The sequence below is a fragment of the Propithecus coquereli genome, unplaced genomic scaffold, assembly GCF_000956105.1.
Source record: "Propithecus coquereli isolate 6110/MARCELLA unplaced genomic scaffold, Pcoq_1.0 Scaffold10, whole genome shotgun sequence".
Taxonomy (NCBI): domain Eukaryota; kingdom Metazoa; phylum Chordata; class Mammalia; order Primates; family Indriidae; genus Propithecus; species Propithecus coquereli.
The window spans coordinates 1,158,958-1,181,240 of record NW_012133858.1 but is presented as its reverse complement, the minus strand read 5'-3'; the positions used below and the strand labels follow the sequence as shown (position 1 = coordinate 1,181,240).

The window sequence follows — 22,283 nt, the reverse complement described above, 5'->3', positions numbered from 1 at the left end:
TATATATATAGTAATCATACAATTATTTATCCATTGCCTAAAATGTGCATAGTAACATCCTAGGCTTTGTGGAAATACATGGAAGTATAAGATCAAATCCGTGTTCCCAAGTTCAGAACTAGTAGGGAAGACATATGTGCTTCCCCAGAGATAATTTACAATTTAAGGCAATAGTTAATTAAGTGTTACTGGTTTTGGTGGAGGAAAAAATCAATATGAAGTAGAAATCTGGAGAAACGGGTGGAAGGAGTATATTCCAGGCTGAAGAAAAGGAAATGTTGCAGTTAAGGAATATTGTGCTGGAGACACTGAAAATGTGGGAGCTATAATTTGCAGAAGGTTGGGGTAGAATCTAGGTTGATGGTAATGGCGGGTTTAGGATGCATGTTGAAGAATGGCGGAAGATAAAATAATGTTGATTAGCTAGGAATGGGCCATGTCAGTCAGAGGAGGCATTTTGACTACATTCCATGAGGATGGGACCATCCAATTTTTGTGTGACTGAGGCTCATTTTAGGTGAATAGGCAGGAGGAAAAAATGGACTCCCAACACTCTACCATACAAGACTTCTTCAGGAATCTAAATAAAACTTGAGTCAGAATTTCCTCTACTTCCAGGAAGGTGTGAAGTAGAGTTATATGTCATTTAACAATGGCGATACATCCTGAGAAATGTCTCATTAGGTGATTTCAGTGGTGTGCAAACATTGTACATATCCAAACTAGATGATATAGCTTACTACACACCTAAGCTATATGGTATAGCCTATTACTCCTATGCTACAAACCTGTATAATATGTTATTGTACTGAATACTGGAGGCTATTGTAACACAATGGTAAGTATTTGGTTATCTAAACATAGAAAAGGTACAGTAAAACTATGTTATAAAAGATTTTAAAAAGTACACCTTTATAGGACACTTACCATGAATGGAGCTTGCAAAATTGGAAGTTGCTCTAGGTGAGTCAGTTTCTGAGTGGTGAGTGAATGTGAAGGCCTAGGACATTATTGTACAATACTGTAGATTTTATAAACACTGTGAACTTAGGCTACACAAAACTTAAAAAACAATTTTCTTTCTTCAATAATAAATTAACCTTAGCTTACTGTAGCTTTTTTTACTTTATAAATGTTTAAATTTTTTTAACTTTTTGACTCTTTCATAATAACCCTTAGTTTAAAACACAAACACATTGTATAGCTGCACAAAAATATTTTCTTATATCCTTATTCCATAAGCTTTTTTCTATTTCTAAAATTTTTATTTTATTTTTTTACTTTTTCAACTTTTTTGTTAAAAACAAATACACAAACACACATATTAGGCTGGGTTTATACAGGGTCAGGATTAACAATATCATTGTCTTCTACCCTCTACATCTTGTCCCACTTGAAGGCAGTTAGGCGCAATAACGTGCATGGAGCTGTCATCTCCTATAATGCCTTCTTTTGGAATACCTCCTGAAAGACCTGCCTGAGGCTGTTTTACAGTTAACTTTTTCTTTTTTAAATTAAGTATAAGGAGTACAGTCTAAAATAATGAAAAAAGGATAGTATAGTAAATACATAAACCAATAACAGACATTTATTATCATTATCAAGCATTATGCACAGTACATAATTGTATGTGTTATACTTTTATACAACTGGCAGCGCAATAGGTTTACACCAGCATCACCACAAATACATGAGTAATGTGTTGCACTGCCACATAACAACAGCTATCACGTTACTAGGCAATAGGAATTTTTCAGCTCCATTATAATCTTATGGGACCACGGTTGTATATATGGTTCATCGTTGACTAAAGATCATTATGGGATGCATGAGTATACTTCAAAATGAAAAAACCCAGAATGATTGTATGGGTACTGGAAGTATGGTTTCTACTGAATGGGTATCATTTTTGCACCATTGTAAAGTCAAAAAATTGTAAGTCAAACCATCCTGAATTGACAACCATCTGTATTCATGAATGAAATCTCTGTGGTACCTCAGGACACTAGGACTTTGGGGAAAATTACTAACTTTAGCAGTTTTGGTATAAGTCATTCTTGCTCTGCCACTTATTAGCTAGGTTATTCCTTAACTTCTTTTAACTTCAGTTTCCTCTGCAAACAGGAACCATGGTAGTATCTATCAAAGCATTGTAAGATTTAAAGGAAATGTGTAAAAGTAGTAGTCCAGTGTCTGGCACAACAAAAACAAAACTCTCAGTAACGGTTAACTAATCATATAATCAATACAAAGAACTTTCTATTAAGGAGCTTAAACTCTCTGGAATGAAAGATCTCATAGAAATGCTCCTTTCGACACTCTTACTCTTCTAGTACTAAATTATTGGCAGTTCCTGAACTCATCATGACGTTGCCTGACTCCTTACCTTTTTATCTACCACTTTCTCTCCAGGGTAAGAGCCATTCTCTCACGAACCCCCTACTCATTGGTGAAGTCTTGGCTCAAACCCCAAGCTCTCTGTGCAGTTTTTCTTGGTATCGACACCACCCCCATCCCATAGAGTTCCTTACACTGTCTTGCATGTTATCTCTGGTCCTTGGACATACATTTAATGTTGCATGCATTGTAATAAATTGTAATTACTGTGTTCTTCTGGTGTCTTGTCTTTTCCACTAGACCCTGAGCTTTTGTGGTATTCACTTTGTAACCCCAACATCTATCTAGTCCTTTACTCGACATACAGTAAGTGCAGGGTTGGATGCTGAAGACTTCACGATTTGGGTTCCTTCACTTAGCAGTGACGTGACCCTAGGTGACGCCTCGCAATCTCCCCTCATCTGTCAACTGGGGGCGATAACTTGTACACCGTTGTGGCATGGAGTCCATGAGATAACAAGAAGTACCCTGCACCTCGTAGGGGCTAGCTGACGGAGGAAATACGTTGGCCAGAGCTGGCCGGGAAGGCGGGACCACGAACCCAGAGGAGAAGGCGAGTCCCACTGCGCAGGTGCACGTGGGAGGGGTTGACATGCTGGCTCCCACGGCTGCTTGTATGGTTCCGGGAGCCAGCTCGCAGCTGGGGCGTCCAGCCGTCGCGGAACTGACGTCATCGCCGTGCGCTGCCACGTCTGCTCAGCTCCGTGGTAATGGAGGTTGGGGATGAGTGCTGACCCGGCCGAGCTCTGGCTCTGGTTTTAGCTCTGGCTCTGGCACTGACTCGGGGTCTGGGTCTGAGTCTGGCACCCCGAAGCCTGGATACCTTTTCTCGACTCTCCGGGTGGGGACGGCCTGCGTACAGGCAGCTGGTTTGGAGTGCTTCAGCGCGGGGAGGGAGTTCTGTTGCCTGGGGTCCAGTCTGTAAAGCCGCCGCCTCCTCCTAAGGATCCCGCCCCACCGGCCGGGCCTCTTCCATGCGTGAGTATTCCTGAGCTGCCTCAGTGTCCGACTGTCCTGGGCCTGGTTTGGCCCTCCGGGGTGTGTGGCGGGGACCGCTTTGTCCACTCCTCTTAGGGACCAGTCTATCTAAGTTCGTGGTCTTTCGCCGGCTACCTTCCCCCACCCCATACTCTTGTGCCTCTTCCGTCCCAGTCTTTTGCCCCCTCACTTTCCTTTCCCTTTGCTCACTAATTGAGCAACGACCAGCAGCCCCTACATCCAACGGTTTGAATGCTTTGTCTCACATGGCGTTTGTTAGTCTAACAGTAAGGCTGTTAAAAATAGGGAACATAGGATCAGTCTGCAGTAACGTTTTGAAAAACAGGGTTTTTCCAGCGTGACATCCTTCGGTTTTTGGTTGTGTCGTTTAGGAAACATTTGGTATCCATATTGGCGGAACCATGATTTTTTGCCATAAATTGATGAAAACACAGCTTCTTTTCAGTGAGGATCTTTGTCTGTTACTTGCCTTTTAATCTTGCAGTTTCAGTAATTTCTAAATGATTTTACATCAGTTTTTCTGGGGTGGGAATCCACTTGAGTTCTTGCCTGTATTTTCACCTAACATGGAGATGCCATTTGAGCAGTTTCATTTTTAAAGAGTTAAAAGGCCTACTGGTGCCCTTTCATTTATCTTTGTCAGTTCTGATGTCGACCTTTGTAGAACAGGGGACAGTTTTTTTTTCCCCTGATGAAGAAACAAACTCAGAGGCTAAATGACTCAGATAAGGTCAGATAATAATATGTGACACATCTGATCTCAGAGCCCAGATCCCTTGATAACAAAACCTAACATTTTGCTGTATTTCAAGTAGTTTGTAATGAAATATTGAATTGAAAATATATAAATTGTGATGGTTCTTGTAAAATAACATCTGATTGTAATATCTTTCATATGATGCAAGTCAACTGACAAAAGACAAAAGTTGTGACTTGCCTAAACTGAACAGAGAGAGCTTAGATCAGAATTTAGAATTCTGACCCATTAGAGTCTGAATCGTCCTTTAATTAGAATAAAGTAGGTAAGAGACACTGGGAGCATTTGTTTGAAAATCTGGTATTGCAAGGCCTGCTCACTCAGTTTTTTTGGTTGTTTTGTTATGTTGCCTACTTTAAAAATAGTCAACTGATATTTAAATGTTTTCTTTTGTTGTTGTTCAGAGTTGAAACAGGTCGACAGCCATTAACCTGGGTTGCAACTACAGGCGGCACTGGAAGCAGACTGGTTCCCGGACATGCCCGGTGGAAGGAGGGGCCCTAGCCGGCAGCAGCTAAGCCGTTCAGCTTTACCTTCTTTACAGACTTTGGTTGGTGGGAGCTGTGGCAATGGAACAGGCTTGAGAAACAGGTAAAGAAGAAATAAGGCTATGCATAATTTGTAATGTCTTATGATCAATAAGACTAACATAAAAGTCATCATGCCATCCAGATATTTGCTTTTGTTGATACTGAGGTAGAAATCCTGCCCTTGAAGACTGAGAGATCAATATTTCAGAATATTTTGGAGGTAGAAAGATGTGATATGGGGCCTATAAAGTGAAAACGGTCCAATTCTTACTTTTGGCTGATAATCCAAATTCTAGTCATCTCCTTTTTAGCTATTAGTAGAAGGAAGAAGTGAATGAAAATACAAGGCAAATGCAGTTGTTTATCTACCTACTGGCATTCCTTTTTTCTTTTTTTTGGAGAGCAAATTAAAACTGACAGCTCATATGTGATTCTAAAATTATGTTACATTCCATCAAAGGTTTTAAAAATTTTTTTGTCAAAAAATTGTTCAATAATAATAAACTGTCAGCTATAGCCTAGACATCTTAAGTTTGTGTCATGTTGTATGAGAATAAAGAATTTGATCTTTTTAATGGAAATTTATGTTCCTAATTTTCAAAAGTTACGATGCATTATTTCTGATCTACAGTAACTAATGTCATCAAGAGGTTTGGTCATGTAATAGTGCAAAGAAATGCTTCTATCCAATCAAGTGTTCTGTCAAGATAATTTTTGCCAGTAAATTTCTGCTTCTTCCCTGAATATAGTTTTTCCTTTGCCTTGATTTTAATTTTCAAAGGTAGCAATCAGTACCACTCCTGTCTTTCAGGCCTGCCTAATAGTATTTATGCACTTTTCTCTTGTTGGCCTGACCTCCCTCTTTCTTTCTAACTTTCCAACTCAGGTTCTACCCAATCTTCAAAATTAGTTCTGATCTTGTCCTTTCAGTGGAGCTCTACCTGAAATTTCAGTTTGAAGGAATTTTTTTCCAGTCTCTGATTCTCATTATACTAATTTTGAATCCAAATTTTATGTTTATATATTTACACAGAGTAACTGTAGTTTATTCAAGAGTATTATTTTTTACTCTGTTGCTCTTTAGATTTCTTCGTTTTAAAAATAGTGATACTGTTTGCGTCATAGCAAGATGTTGAAAATAAATGAAGTAGTAGCAGTAATTTTTTAAAACTACTGATTTTTTTCAAAATTTCTACAAATAACATGTATTATTTTATATTTGTTAAAATAAAAATAAAAAGAATGAGAATATGTGAAAATGCTTTTGAAGAAAGGTACGGAAATGAAAGTGTTGGCAATTTGAAGTACATGCCTTAATTTTATTAAGATATACTGTAAACTTATTGATTCAGCACTTTCAAATTATGATAGAAAATCCTACCTGTGCCTAGCTAGGATTCTAGCTAGACACAGAATTCTAGCTTTGCCTCTGTCTTAACTCCAGCAGTTCTTTGTTCATTCCCTTCTGCTTTGGCTTTGAGAATTTCCCTAGATAATCATGTTCTTAAACTGTGCCATTGAATCTCTCTTCAGTGTCTTAGGGGCTGCTATAGGAGGCCTCAGAAGGGAAAAGGGGGCCAGGTGTGGTGGTTGATACCTGTAATCCCAGCACTTTGGGAGTCTGAGGAGGGAGGATTACTTGAGGTCAGGAGTTCAAGACCAGCCTCAGCATGAGCAAGACCCAGTCTCCACAAAAAAATAGAAAAATTAGCATGGCAGGGGGGGTGGCGCATGCCCGTAGTCGCAGCTACTCAGGAGGCTGAGGCAGAGGATCGCTTGAGCACAGGAGTTTGAGGTTGCAGTAAGCTAGGATGATGTCACTGAACTCTAGCTGAAGCAACAGAGTGAGACCCTAAGGAAAAAAAAAGAAAGGAAAAGGGGTTGGGCAGGCCTAGTAGTCTAGGCTTCCTCTTAATCATATTAACTCCCCATGGTATTGGGATACCATGTAAAATATCTCTTGGGGAAAGGATAATGAAGCTTTCTGCTATTAAAAAGAGCTGAAAACCTTATTCCTGGATGATTCTGCCTGCACTTGGAGTCTGCAGATAGTATACTGGGAAGAACTTGGAACATTTGGGAAATACCTCTGCTCTTAACTAGATTTGACTGTGGTCTTGTATTCTTTTCTCTGCCCTTTGTTGTACCTCTTCTGTTGTGGCTTTTCAGGGTTCCAGCTATGGTTGCCTTGATCTACCATTCTCTACCCTCTCTTCTCCTTTAACATGTATTTCTTTGGTAATTGATTGTGGGGGTGGGTAGAAGAATGTGTTTTCCAACAGATTAGAATAAAGTGAAAGAAATAATTGTTCACGGTTTGAAAAGTCACTGAGACCATTACTGAGTGATTCTTTTGTGATATGTTTACCTAGAGAGGTTATTTTGGGGAAAAAAGGCTCTGCATTTGCTTCTTGATGAGAAGGAAGCAGATGGAGTAGTTTGTTTTATGAGACCTGGGAAAGAGGTATAAAAAATATAGATGAAGGTTTAGAATATGGTTTTAAGAAGGATGTACATGAAGAAAGACAGTGTCCAGATGAGGAGAGCTTACTTCTGGAGTGTTTGTAGAGTACTGAAGAGAGAAATAGATAATTGCTTAAGTATGGTATGATTTTGGATGTCTTCAAGACATAGGTTGGTTGGAGAAGAGAGCATTTGCACCTGTTTGGTAGGTATTTGTGGCCTGATTGATTAAATCAAACTTGAGACACTGAAAGAGCTAGTTTGATAACACTGTCAAGATTGAAATCCATAGTTCTCTGTCCCACTTTCCACCTTCAGGGAGCAGGGATTTGTTCTTACGACAATGTATTTAGATGATTGTCCTTTTAAAAAAGGAAGATATACCATGTATTTCTGAGTTTCTTAGAGAGCTCCAGATTGAGGGAGAATCTTGTTTGAGAAGATCTAAGTGTGTTTTTTTTTTCCCTTTGATTATTCCTTGCATATACTTTGTTAATAATATCACCTAAACATGTGCAAATGATTACTGCTTTCTCTATCCCTTCTAATTCCTCTTCATCCCTTTGACTCTTCATTGGTTTATCCATTTGCTTAAATTAGTTGTGCTGTTTGCTGGCTCCATAAGAGCCATTATCAGGCTTGCTATGCTCATCCTTTCCTGCACTCAAACTTTATATGCAAGGACAAAGCACAGGTATTCAGCATAAATCACATTGTTTATACAAACAGTTCTAGGCACAGCAAGCCATTCTTATTATTTACGGAAAGTTTTATATCAGTGGAGAGAATGGTTTACCAGTGAAGTTCCCAGATGTAAGCCTTATAAGCAGGCCTTTTTAAGGGTGGCTATGCTGAATACCTGCTTGCTTTTGAGAGTCTGGAGTTTTGTACTGCTAGGAAGAGGGTGCCTATGTGGCTAGCCCCCGATAAAAACCTTGCACATTGAGTTTCTAATGAACTTTCCTGGTAGACAACACTTTATAGGTGTTGTCACAGCTTGTTGCTGTGGGAAATAAGTGAGTCCTGAATAAATTCTTAAATCTATTTTTATATCCTGTTAGAGGACTAATTCTTTTATTTTTCCTAAACAATACCTCTTTATTAATTTTCTGGGGTGTATTGACCAACTCTGTTTATTTGGTTATAAATTTTTTGATTTTAAGAAGTTCAATCATATCTTCTTTCAAGCTTTCAACTTTTTAGTTTAGACTGAAAAGACTTAATCTCATAGATTCTTTTTGTATAAGAATATTTTCCTTTTTTCCCCACTGATGCTCTGGACCATTTTATTTGACCTTTGTCTCTTTGTCTTCTGCCTTGAAGTTTAATAGCCAAAGCAGTATAGAGTATCACAAATATAGATCTTGTGTACATCTTTTTTGAAGCCCAGCATTTTATTGACTTTGTTAATGGCAGAAGCATATTAGTCCATAGTATATTTTTGACCAAAGGGGAATAAGAATTTTTAGTTTGTTCTAGAATAGAGGCTCTTAACCTTGTAACTTCTCATCAGAATTTTTTATTTCAATGTCTTACGATTAACTGGAGTGAGAGAGTAGATTAGCTGCTGGCCTTAATCCTCTTCGTTCAGGTCTGTCGACTTGTACAACTCCAGAGGCTGCCATTCATGTTGTATTCTATGGAATGATGCCTCCTAGAGTTTTATAGTGCTGCGGCCCATCTCCCAGAACAGATCAGAAGGCTGTGGTATGTAAAGACTAGTTTATGATTGAGCAGGTATGGTTCTGAGACCAATTGATAGATCGCAATCTATTACTTGGTAGGCCTTCTTTATTGGAGTATACTCTGGGAATGAGAGGAAAAGACTTTTATAATTTTTTTCCATCCTCCCCACCCCCTGCAGTCCTGTTCTTACTCCTGTTCTAGCTCTTCTGAGTTTCTCCCATAATATCCTTAACTATGAACAGAGTTCATGTTCCCATGAGTCACTTGAAGTACTGTAAATGCCACATACCAATGCTGGTATTCTATATTTGGAAATTTTAGAGTAGAATGGTAACACTAATAGTGTTCCTTCTCTTGAATTTTCTTTGGAAGTCTCCAAACCAAGCCTGTTTTCCTTGTTCTGTAAACAGTAGTAGGCCCTGAGATCTCTGTAACTTTTCCTAGGCACTAAGCAATAGGAAATTTTATCCCTATCCCTTTCTTATCATTTTAGATAGCCCAGCTATGTCTGATCTGTAAAAGACCTTGGAAGAAAGAAGAATAAGATAGGGATTCAAATCTCTATTTATATTTGTATTTTAAGAGATCTCTCTCCTTTTTGTGACTGTATCAGTCTGCCGCCTTTTCAACTTAAAGATATGTATTTGTAGTAAACTAAGAAAAGTACAGTCTCTGTCCTTAAGATTATGGTCTGGTAGACAAGATATAGATGTATCCACAAAATTATGCAAGAGTATAAAAGTGCTATAATAAAGGCATAATTTAGGTGTAATGGTGGCACAGAGAAGAGATGAATCAATTTTAATTGAGTCAGAATAAGCTTTACAGAGGATATGTTTGAGCATCTTAAAAGTCTTGAGGAATGAGTTTTAAAAGTCTTAAAGGATTTTGTCAGTAAATATGTGGGAAGTTAAGGAAAAGTATTATTATACATATAAAGGGAATAATATGCACAAAAGAATAGCATGTATATTCCAGACAGCAAATAGCATGGGTATTGTATAGGGTGCCTGTGGAAGAGTGAAAAGAGGTGAGGCCTCATAGGATATACTAAAAATTTTTGGATATTATCCCATTGGCAGTGGAGAACCATTTAAAGGTTTTAGGTAATAATACTATCAGAGTTTCACTTTAGACCCCTGAAGGCATGTTGGAGGTTTGGTGAAAATAAAGTTGAATTTAGAAGAATTACTGTAATAGTTTAGATGCAGAACGGTGAATGCTTAAACTAAGGCAATGAGTTTAAGGAGAGGGTACAGTTTAGACAAAGTTTTATAAAGTGGAATGTGTAAGATTCAGAGTGATTGGATATGGAGAGGCAGAAGAAAAGTGTGGTATGATTCCCAAGTTTCTGATTTGGGCAGCTGGTTGGGTGGGCCAGGAACTACGGTCAGGACTATAGGAGGAGGAACACAGAGATGTCCAGAAGGGAGTTGGATAACATGGGACTAAAACTCAGCAGTGAGCTGAGTCTTCAGCATGTAGGAGATAATGGAAACTGTTGCTACGTCTTAGATCACTGAAAGAGTGTGTAAAGGGAGAAGAGAAGAGGATACCAGGATGGGAGTCTTGGGGAAGAAAGTCAACAGTTAAGGGGTAGGTAGAGGAGGCAGCAGGGGCCCCTTATGCTCTGTGACAGTGAAGGGTATGACCATTTGAGTTAACCATAGTTTTCTCTTTCAGGAATGGTAGTGCTGTTGGCCTTCCAGTCCCACCTATCACAGCCTTAATTACCCCGGGTCCTGTTCGTCATTGCCAAATTCCTGACTTGCCTGTGGATGGGAGCCTGCTCTTTGAATTTCTTTTTTTCATCTACCTATTGGTTGCTCTGTTCATCCAGTACATCAACATCTATAAAACGGTGTGGTGGTATCCTTACAATCATCCTGCTTCTTGTACTTCACTGGTAAGTCTTACTGGCCTTTAAGATCTTCATGTCAGCCAAGAAACTAGCTGGAATGTCTATATGTAGAAATTATTTTTCTTAATAGTTTTTCTTCTAATAAAATGCTTTTCTACTAGATCATAGATTACTTTCAGAAATAAAATTTCATGGTAAGATTGTTAAGGTACAAATACTACCAGAGGAAGTAAAAATATAAATGAAAATTTAGAAAAAATTTAAATAATTTATTATAGTATCACAGAAAATTTTTGATATTTAGCTTTCTCTACATCATGTTAAGTTTGTTGTAAATATAAGGTGTCAGTATGATTAAATTCCAGCAACTCTACCCTTTTAATGGCTGGATTAGCATGATGGTAGCTTCTATAACAAATAAACCGCAAATTATATAATTCTTCAAACAGATAACAGTCTGAGGCAGTTGTCTTGATTGGCAGGCGTTCTTTCAGGTGGTCATTCAGGCTGATGGAGACACTGTTGTCTTCCAACATGGTCCCTGGTCAGCCAGAAAGGGGTAAGAGCTTAGGGAAATATAAAGGAGAGTTTCTTATGGGTTAGGGTCGTATCATTTCCACACATGTACACTCCTAACTACAGGGGTGGCTAGAAAATATAGTCCTTTAGCTGAGTACATTGGTAACCTGAATAAGATTGGGTTCTGTTACAATAATGAAATTGAAACAGGAACTAGCTGTCTCTGTTGAAGTACATAAAAATATACTGTAGGTTTTTTCCTACTTTTTTCCCAATATTTTCAGAGGGCCATGATAATGTTATGCAGAGAAGGTTCACCGTAGATGGGTATATAAAATATCAGTAAGGCTAGTTGGATGACTTGACAGATATGTCGTTGGCAGTGGCAGATTTGGATGGGTGAGGGAGATATGCTCTAGGGGAAAGACAGCTGTTGTCCAGGGTAGTTTTATATATGTGTTCGAGACTAATAAAAGATTAGCAAACCTCCCTGGCCTGGAGAACATAAAAAGGAAATGTGGACCAGAATCCTCAAGATAGTATAGGAAGGGAATAAAAAATTTTTAAAAAATATTTCTATAACTTGGTTGTTCCTGAAATTAACTGTTAAGAATTTTCTTACTATATTGACCATCCATCTATTTAATATCTTGTAATGAGAATGTCAGTTTCTTTATTTAAGGATTGTAACAATTTAATGCCAAATTTTCTGTTTTTTGTTTTTTTTTTAAATAGTCTTTTTTCTTACCTGGCTTATGAGTTTATTGAGCATAGGAACTATACTTCATCCTTCCTTGGCCATGGTGTTGTAAAAGGGAGAGGTTAGATTAAATAATCTTTAAGCCTTCTTCCAGCTATGTAGCTCTGTAAGTACTTCACTATTTTAACAGTGTCAATGGCAAACACTTACTAAAATATTTAGTATGTTCTTTATAAGTATTAGCTCATTTACTATTTATAAAAATAGGTAGGTACTACTGTTTGACTCCCATTTTATAAATAAGGATGTGAGACCTATAAACTGGCTTGAAAATCACATAGTAGCAAAATGAGTACTCAATTGCAGATGAATCTGCTATGCTTTCTTTCTGTATTTGTTCTATATTCAGTCTATAAGTGCTTGTTGGGTAGTTCATTATAAAATTTTCAGTTTGTTTGACATCCCTCTGGAAAATTGTCATTTGTTAAATTTGTAGACTAATCAAAGAGCTTTCTCCCAGCATACCATTTCTGACAAGAGTTCTTTAAAAAAAATCACCTACAAACGTTGCCTTGAAACAAAGGGAGCCATGTACCTGTCCATCCGGAACCTGCTGCTACAGCTGCTGACTCCAGACTTGTGCTTCCTTTGCTGTGACCCATACCATCAAAAATGGATGCCTTTTACCACAACCACACTCCCCACTTCACTAAGTTCTGGATTCAAGTTTTATGTGATCCCTGTGGTTGGCAGAATCTAAATCATATCTAGAACCTTAGTTGCAAGAAAGTCTGGACATGTCATTTTTAGCTTTCTCATCTTTGCAGTAGAGGAAAGCACACTTAAAGGAGCATATAGTGTGGACTGGCTCACTTATCTGCTGTACATGATCTTTGCTAACACCAAGCTTAAATTTCAGTTATGAAGCCAAGAGTAACATATGTGAAATAGTAAGTAAGATTTTAGGCCATGAATCTGAAAGAAGTCTGAATCAGTGAGCTATTCAAAGATAGAATGGACTGCCAGAGACCTAGTTATTTCCCATCACTAAAGGTGTTTCAGCCTGGACGGTGGTTGGTTACTTGACTGGGATGCTGTAGAAGGGACTTATGTCCCAAATACATGGTTTGTCTTTTAAATTTTCTTCTATTATGAGTGTGTGACCTGGAAATTTGTAATATTTTTCCATTTTAAGATCTTAATAATTACCAAAAAAAAAAATATAAACACCTGGATATGTGAAGTATCATTCTAGCTATCAGATAATTAGCTGATGAATCTTAACCCTAAGAAATATAAAAGCTATAAGTAGTAAATTGTTCAGAATAGTCAGGAGTAGAGGGCTCTGATTAATCAAATATCCTAATTTATAAGGAGTTAATCATATACAGATTACCAGTTTTCATTGATTTAAAATATAACAAAATTTGCCAACAAAAAGATATATTAGGCACTTAAATCTTTTGATTTAAAAGGTGTCTTAGATGGACTGGTGATGTATTAATAAGACCCAGACATTAGCTAGGGGTTTGGTGAATCTGCATGCATTATTTTGGAGGAGTGGGATGAGTAGGGAGGAGTCCCAAAACTTAAAGAGGATAAGTATTGTTACAATCCAAAATACTTAGAGAGAGAAAAGGAAATGATCTAAGGAGTGGCAAGTCACTCTCTTGATATTGTGGCTGTTCTACCTCTAAAACGTATTTGAAATTTGGCCGCTTCATTCCATCTCCATTGCTACTAACCCTGATCAATCCATCATCATTTCTCACCTGAATTAAAAGCTATAATTTAACTAATCTTGTCCCACTACGATATATGCTCCATGCAGCAGCCAGAGTAATCATTTTAAAATACAAATAGAATTGTGGTACTCTTTTCCTAAAATACTACTATGACTTCCCATTAGAAAAAAAATCTAAACTCGTTTGTCACTCATTACCTCACCTCACCCTTCTTGCTATTGTAACAGGATGACTAAAACATAACAAAAGCTTGTTTCCCTGTTAAATGAAAGGTTTAGGTGGGTGATATAATGGCAGTGTGGCAACTCTTTGTATTTATTGCTTTGCTATCCCCAACATGCTTTTTCCAAACTGTGGTCCAAGACAGCTGCTGCAACTCCTATCTGGTCAGTAGGAAGGAGGAGGAAAGGAGAAAGAGACAGTTCTTCCTTTAAGGGCATGGCTTGGAAGTTAGGCAAATCACTTTTCCACACATCCCTAGGCTAGAAGTCGTTTTTGCAAGGGAGGCTGGAAAATGAACCTTTAGTTGGCTAGGAGTCAGTGCCCAGTTAAATTTTAAATGGTAGAAGAAACAACTAGTAATCTCTGCCATTCCCTTTCCTTCTCACGCCACAGTAGAAAGGAAGATCCAGAAGAGCAGGAACCTTGGCTGTCATCTTCAGCACTGTATCCTTAGTGTCAAGAAGAGTACCTGGCATGTTGTGGGTGCTACATACATATTTATTGAATTAATTTATTAAGAAATTCAACTTTCCATTTTGGAAGGAATTGTGGAAACCTACAGACCTTTTGACTGTCAAAATGAAAATACATACCGTTTGTTGGTTCCTGGGAAATAGTCGCTTAAGACTTTTCATTTTGCTTATTACCACAGTTATATAGACAGCTTTGGGACTAGAAGAAACCATAGACAGCATTTAGGTAATGCTATTATTTTATAGAAGAAAAGATGAGATATAAGGCATAATTCTAAATCAAGTTAGGAAGAAAGACTAAATGAATATAATTGATGTGCCAGCTGTGTGGAGAGTTGAGTAGATGCCCAGTTAGGTTAACATAAGCTTGCATAAAGAGACCAACAGTAACTTCTGAAGACTGAGAATCCTAACTGATCTATTAAATTTGACTATTATAAATATAGTATTTTATGTGAATTATTCTTGCCATAATTCTGCAGGTTACCACTTACTGACCGAAAGCCACAATATTTTCCTTTTAATACAATAGACTTTTCAAAAAAGGAGAATACATTCCAGATAGTTTAAAATAGCGTTTGGAAAGTTAAAGCAATTTGTCATGAAAGGAGAAGGAGAAGGTAGGTGGTCTCATCAAGATCTGGGAAATTCACTTAGTCTGTAAGGGTAAGGTGATCTAAGGAAGATCTTTTGAGGGGTAAACCTCTATTGGTGTAGTAGTCCCAGCTGGATATACATCATATTTCTTTCTGATGTAGTTATTTGTTTCTCTTATAGAATTTTCATCTCATTGATTATCACCTGGCAGCATTCATCACAGTGATGCTTGCAAGGAGGCTTGTATGGGCCCTCATCTCAGAGGTAATAGCTCATTCACTATATTCTATCACTTGTAGCTAGAATTAGTTACTAGATTGGGTTCAGGTTGAAAATGTGAAATATCCAAATATAACTTTAATAAAACTATAAATTAATTTCTTTACTCCCATGTGAGTTCTGCCAGTACTTTAAAAAGGGTTTTCTTGCAATATATTTAAAATTCAAGTGTGAAATAAGAGAACTGTTAGAAATCTCATTTGTCAGGCAGGAGCTTATTTTAAGCTTCCAGGTTTTTCAGTACAGTTTTTAAAATTTTAATATTAATAGTTCAGTAAAAATAGGATGAATGTCAGATAACTATTACTATGGAGAGTCATCTGTACATATACAGTTGCATCTAAAACATCCAGTTTCAGGTAACTTTCTCTTGATATTGTTTATATACTATTTGTAGAGTTAGTTAGCAAGAAACATTTGTTTGAGTTTATTAAAACTTAGAATTTTGAAAAAGGCAATGTCAAAATGTGCATAGGACTAATCTGAAGATTAGCATCTAAGTTTAGTGGGCAGAAGAGGAAAGAACTGGAACATTAAAATGATCATTTATTTATTCGTTATTTTTATTTTAGAAACAGGGTCTCACTATGCTGTCCAGTCTAGTCTCAAACTCCCAGGCTCAAGCAATCCTCCCACCTCAGCCTTTAGAGTAGCTGGAATTACAGGTGCACACCACCACACCCAACTCAAAATGATCTTTATTAAATTAAAAGTTATTGTTAGAGTTGGCCATTGGTATCATTTTTCATATATTTATAAACCCCAATAAGGAAGAAAAATGTGCTTTCTTAAGATTTTGTTATCTTGTGCGCTATAAATGATTACAAAACCAAAAAATGTTAACTTAGCTAAAGTGGCTAATAATTTTAATCTTGGAATTTATGATTCAGTATGAAATTTTAAATGATCATATCTTAGATATTTTTAAAATCACATATATCTTATGTATAATTTTATAATCAGATTATTGGAAGTCAACTTTTTTCTTACATAACATACATGGAAAGTCTTTTTGTGTGTAAGCTCTGATTTTCAGGAATCTTATTTCTGTGAGCACAGAGTAATTAGAGATGTTAAGTTATGATCTGAAAGCCATTTGAAGTTAACTGAAAACACTGGTAGTAGGATTGTTTGTTTTTCACAGGAGGGAAATGCTGTTTTTATAATCTTTTCTTTCAGGTTCTTTATTTAGGTGATGAAAATAGAAGCTTACTTCTGGATATATTGAGAAAATGTGTTCTTTCTTTAGAGGATCTTGGTGGAGTTTTAGGTTTACATCTCTTAAAATAGGCAGGGAATGATTTTGTTTCATCCCTTTAGTTACTTAGAAATGCTACTTGCATATGTCCAATTAATATGTCCAGGGAGTGTGTGAATCCTGCATGACTGGGATTTCTACCCTGTTGCTGCAAAGGCAACTTTTAAAGGCCTAAAAATAGTTTAACAGCTTTTGTACAGCCTTAGTTGGAGAGTATATTAGCTATTTTCTAAAGAAGCTTGCAATTCTTACTGGGAACAGAATATTTAAGCCAAATTTAAACATATTTTTAATCAAAGACTTAAACTTATACCTTAATGTCCATCAGTAAGGGAATGTTTAAATAATTATGGTACATCTGCATAATGGAATAGCATGTAGTCTTTAAAAAGATGAAAATGTGTTTATGTATAGACCTCCAAGATGTTAAGTGGAAAAAGCAAGGTGCAGAACGGTGTTTAAAATAAGGCAGATGGAGGGAACAAAATATATTTGCTTTTATATAAATAAATTGTATCTAAAAGGACATACAAACTATTATAATAACAGGCTGCCTAGTTGGTGGTAGGAGATGGGAACAGCAGGTGGGAAGCTTTTCACTACAAACACTGTTATACTTTTGTATTTTGAGTGATGTGAATATATTACCTACTGAAAAATTTTAAAGAGCTGTATAGTGATTCTCTCCCTAAAATATCTAAAGTAGATGGATAAAATCCATTATAAATCATCTTTTCTTCCTTCCATTAAAATAAGTTTGCCTTCTTTTTTTGCTTATTTCACAGAAAGGATCCCTACCCTGAGAAGGACCAATCATATTTAAGGAAAGGGTGGAGGTTTTTAATGCAGAAAGTTAAATACTCTTCAGAGAGGACTACCTCTCCACCTAGATAGACTCTGTTTACTCACTTCCAGGCTAGCTCTACTTCTATACTTGCTCCATGAGACCAGAAATAAATGCAACTGTTCGCTCACTACCCTGAAACAACTCTCTTTTTTACAATTATTTTTCTAAATAGAAAAGTGGTACATTTTGCTAAAAAAAATTGGAAAATGCTAAAATATAAAGCAGAAAATTTAAAAATTACAGTCTCATTGAGGACCACATTGTGGTATATTCCCTTCTAATCTTTATTTGCATATAAAGATACTATATATATATTAATATATTTGGGACATTATCTGTATATAGTTTTATATCTTATACTTTTCACTTAACATAGTATTATGAATATTTTTCTTCTCCACACTTGGCTAACTCTTGCTTATCGTTTAGATCTCAGCTTAAATATAACTTCCTAAAGGAAGCCATCTGTAGGTTAGGGTCTGTTATTATTTGCTCTCCATAGCAGCTTACTCTTTTCCTTAGCTCTCTTCATAATTATAAAGGTAATTGTCTAAAAATCTAAGTTTGCTTAGATTATTTGCTTTTCATGGTTGGGCAGCTTCATAAGCTTTGTTTGTCTTGGCTACCCCGTGACCCCAGAACCTGGTAAAGAGTGGTTAGCACAGTGGTGAAGAATAAGGCTCGGGTTCAGGAATAAGGCAAAAAACTAATAATAAATCCAAGCTCTGCTGCTCTGGTGACACTGGGCAGAAGCAGTCTCTTTTATTTCTAACCCTGAGGTTTTGAGATGGGAGGCAATGGAGTAACTCCAGTGACGGAAATAACTTCCTTAGGCTTTGGCATGTGAGGTGTATTGGCATGAGTTATGTATCAGAGGGGTGATAGGAAACTGTGTGCCCTGCTACGGCTGAGAACAGCTTGAGCCTTCTCCACAGTTTGAGGCTTAAGCAGTTCATTGTGTTATTAATTTAATTGCTTCTTTGCATTTTAAGTAACTATTTATACTGTGTATATTACTATATATATAGTATGTACAATACATTGCAAATATATTATACATGCTGTGTAATATTATCTGTAAACTAAGAAGTGGATATATAGGAGGGACCTGAAAAGGAACTTATCCCCTCCCTTGTACTGTTTATTCCAGATAACTTTTTTCCCCTTTCTGAGTTCTGATACTGCTGTTTTAGAGGTTATGGGCATCCACCATTTTCCCCTACATTTTCCTCATTCTATCCTTCCTAGTACATTTTGAAAGAAAATGGCATTGCACAGCTTCATGTTTTGAGAAGTACTTACTATATGTAGTTGGTTTTAAAGATTTGGGATTAAAGAAGAATATTTGAACAGCTGTGATATAAAGAATTGGAAGTGATTATGCATTATTTCCTGTTTGCAGAAGTTAAAAAGGAAACATAAGGTGTGTGTCCAAGAAGATCCGATTATTTTCTGAAACTTCCTTAACTTACTAAACACTAATTTAGCGAACAGATTAGAGGTGAGGATTCAAATAAGAACAAAAATATTATCACTGCTGTTGAGGCCCTTATAGTCTAGTGGGAAGTAAGACAGATAAATTAGTGGCTCTCCATCTTTATGTACGTAAAAATCACTTGATAGGTTGTTAAAATACAGTTTCCTTGACTCAATTTTATTCCCCACCTCTGGATAAGGAGGTCATTAGGAATTTACATTTTCAATAAGCAGCCCAGGTGATTCTAATGAATGTGGTTCATGGACAATACTTCTCAAAGAATGCCTTAATGCCCCGATGTAATAAATGAGATGATATCATAAGAACTTAAAGGAGGTCTGTATAAGACACTGTGGGGGTACAAGGAGGAAATGATGAGCTGTGCCTGGAGAAGTTATCAGTAGGGAGATAAGATGCAATGGGCAGTTTATCTTTTTCATTTTTTAGACACATTTTAGCTGCCGCTAAAGCTACTAAGTCCTTCCTTGAGTTGCATTACTTTTGAATAAGATCACTTATAAAATGTTCCTTTTGTTGCTTCCAAACTTTCAGGCTACTAAGGCAGGTGCAGCATCAATGATTCACTACATGGTTCTGATATCAGCTCGCTTGGTACTACTCACTTTGTGTGGATGGGTACTTTGTTGGACCCTCGTCAATCTCTTTCGAAGCCATTCAGTCCTCAATCTCCTTTTCCTTGGCTACCCGTGAGTACTCCAGTTTTACCATTTTATTAGTAAATCTTCAGAAGTTATTTAGGTTGTCAAATGATTCTATAAAAGAGGGGAAAATGAAATTCTTCAAATATAAGCCAAGAGTTTAGAAAATTGGAAAATCTGTGGGTATAGTGACCATATATTTTGTTTTCTAAACTAGGGTACAGTTGGGACAACAGGCATAAACAGCATGGTCCCAGGAAACCTGGAATATATGGCTATTTTACCAATGGAGAATGTTTTAATCATCTCTGTTCACCAAGTAAAAACCCATGGTACTGCCTGTACTAGGGAAATGTTGGTTAATTTTAGTTGAATGAACTGGCTTAATCAGTCTTAACTCTTGGATGGTAATTTGGTTGGTCATATTATTTTAATCTTTGGGTTCATGTAACAGAAGTACAGTACAGTAACCCCCCCTTATCCATGGTTTTGCTTTCCACAGTTTTGCTTTCCATGGTTTCAGTTACCCACGATCGACCAAGGTCTGAAAATATTAAATGGAAAATTCTAAAATATACAATTTATATGTTTTAAATTGTATGTTGTTCTGAGTAGCATGATGAAATCTCTCGTCATCCCACTTCGTCCCACCCAGTATTTGAATCATCTCTTTGTCAAGTGTATCCATGCTGTACATGCTCCCTGCCCATTAGTCACTTGTTAGCCAACTTGGTTATCAGATTAACTGTCACCATATAGCAGCGCTTGTATTGAAGTAACCCTTATTTTACTTAATCTCACCCCAAAGTGCAAGATTAGTGATGCTGGTAATTCTCATATGCCAAAGAGGAGGTGTAAAATGCTTCCTTTAAATGAAAAGGTAAAAGATCTCAACTTAATAAGTAAAGACAAAAAATCATGTTGATGTGGCTGAGATTTATGGTTAGAACAAACTCTATCCATGAAATTGTGAACAATATATTGTTATAACTATTCTATTTTATTATTAGTTATTGTTAATCTCTTACTGTACCCAATCTATAAATTAAACTTTATCATAGGTGTGTATATACAGTATAGGAAAAGGCATAGTGTATGTAGGGTTTGGTACCATCCATGGTTTCAGGCATCCACTGGGGGTCTTGGAATGTATCCTCTGAGGATAAGGAGGGGCTACTGTGTGCCCTATTCAAGCCCTGTAGACATATATATATTATTATTTTTTTAATCAACGTTTTATTATGAAATCTTCTAAACACTCAACAATGTTGAAAGAATTTTACAGCAAACACAAGTGTAACCCCCACCTAAATTCTTCCTATTAATATTTTACTATAATTGCATAATACATACCTGTCCATCCATCCCTCTATCCATCAGTCCATCTTATTTTTGGTGCATTTCAAAGTTAAATTTCAGACCTCAGTTTACTTCCCCCAAATACTTCAGCATATGCACATCATTAATTAGAGCTTGCTGTTTGTCTACAGTTTTTTCTTTTGAGGTTAAATTCATAATAAAATTCACAAATCTTGTGTATATTTGTTGAGTTTTGATAAATATAAACACATCTGTTTAACTCAAACTCCCACCAAGATATAGAACATTACCACTACTTCAAAGGTTTCTTCATGCCACTTTTCCATCAAACCCCCACATTTATCTCCCCAGAGGTGACCACCGTTTTGATTATTTTCTACCACAGATTAGTTTGCCTGTTCTAAAACATCATATAAATGGAATCATACAGTATGTACAACCTTTTATGTAAGACTTCTTTTACTCAACATAATGTTTTTGAGATTCATCCATGTGGGTGCATGTATCAGTAATCTTTTATTATATGAATATACCATAGTTTGTTTATTCTTCTATTATGCATACCTGGGCTGTTTCTAGTTTTTGGCTATTATAAATAAAACAGATAAGAACATACTTAAACAAGTCTTTTTTATCAAGATGTTTTCATTCTTTTGGGAGAAATATCTAGAATGGTTTTGCTGTGTCATAGGATAGGGCTATGTTTATAAGAATCTACCAGGGCTTTTTTCAAAGAGATTGTATCATTTTTATCCTCCCACCAATTCTGTGAGAGTTCTGGTTGCTCTACATCTTTGTCAACATTTGAGGTTTTCCATCTTAAAACTTTAGCCATTCTGGTGGGTGTACATGGTATCTGGTGGGTATGTATTGTACATATTGGCATATTGTACATACTTTCTTCATTGGATGTGAATAGATAGCTGCTATTTATTGAGCTGTCATTATGTGCTTGGTCCTTATAAACATCACGTGAGGAAATCATCACCATAATCCAGGAGGTAGTATATTTAGTCTGCTGTAACAGAGATCCAAAATATTAGTGGCTTTCAAAAGTTACAAGCTTATTCCTCTCTCATGTATAGTATGGGTGTAAGTCACCTTGTTAACTATGGCAGCCGCATAGTGTTGGGACCCAGGCTTTTGCTCTCTTTTTGCTCCATCCTCCCTAGCAGGATAGATTGGGAGGGGAAGGCATGATCCAGTTACCCACTTATCACTTCATCCCACCTCCCAGTGGCCAGAACTTAATTACTGATAGGTACACACACACACACACACACACACATACACACACATGAGAGGCTGAAAAATTAAAACTTTAGTAGGGCAGCGGTATCACAACTAAAAGTTCTGTTGCTATGCAAAAACAGGAAAACAGTGGCTGTTGGCAGACAATTATCAGTCTTTGCCATGGGTAAAGACAAATTAAGACATAGTAAAACTTTCCCATAGTTAGACAAATAGTGAGAGATTAAGGTCTTTTCGATTCCA

General features: G+C 36.8%; 1 protein-coding gene across 4 annotated transcripts in view; it reads left to right on the top strand.

Annotated features, from left to right (window-relative positions):
• The first annotated feature begins 3,030 nt into the window (after window positions 1–3,030).
• TMEM39A (transmembrane protein 39A) overlaps window positions 3,031–22,283 on the top strand; it is a 32,687-nt gene continuing 13,434 nt past the window's right edge. For 3 of the 4 annotated variants that reach the window (XR_001137383.1, XM_012642080.1, XM_012642093.1), the window contains exons 1-5: window positions 3,031–3,375; window positions 4,558–4,744; window positions 10,516–10,738; window positions 15,130–15,213; window positions 19,363–19,517. Coding sequence is in view for 3 of the 4 variants with exons in the window: in XM_012642080.1 (XP_012497534.1) it covers window positions 4,632–4,744; window positions 10,516–10,738; window positions 15,130–15,213; window positions 19,363–19,517 (575 nt within the window). In the remaining variant the exon portion in view is untranslated. The remainder of the gene's footprint in view (window positions 3,376–4,557; window positions 4,745–10,515; window positions 10,739–15,129; window positions 15,214–19,362; window positions 19,518–22,283) is intronic. The other variant, XM_012642086.1, reaches the window with a different exon arrangement.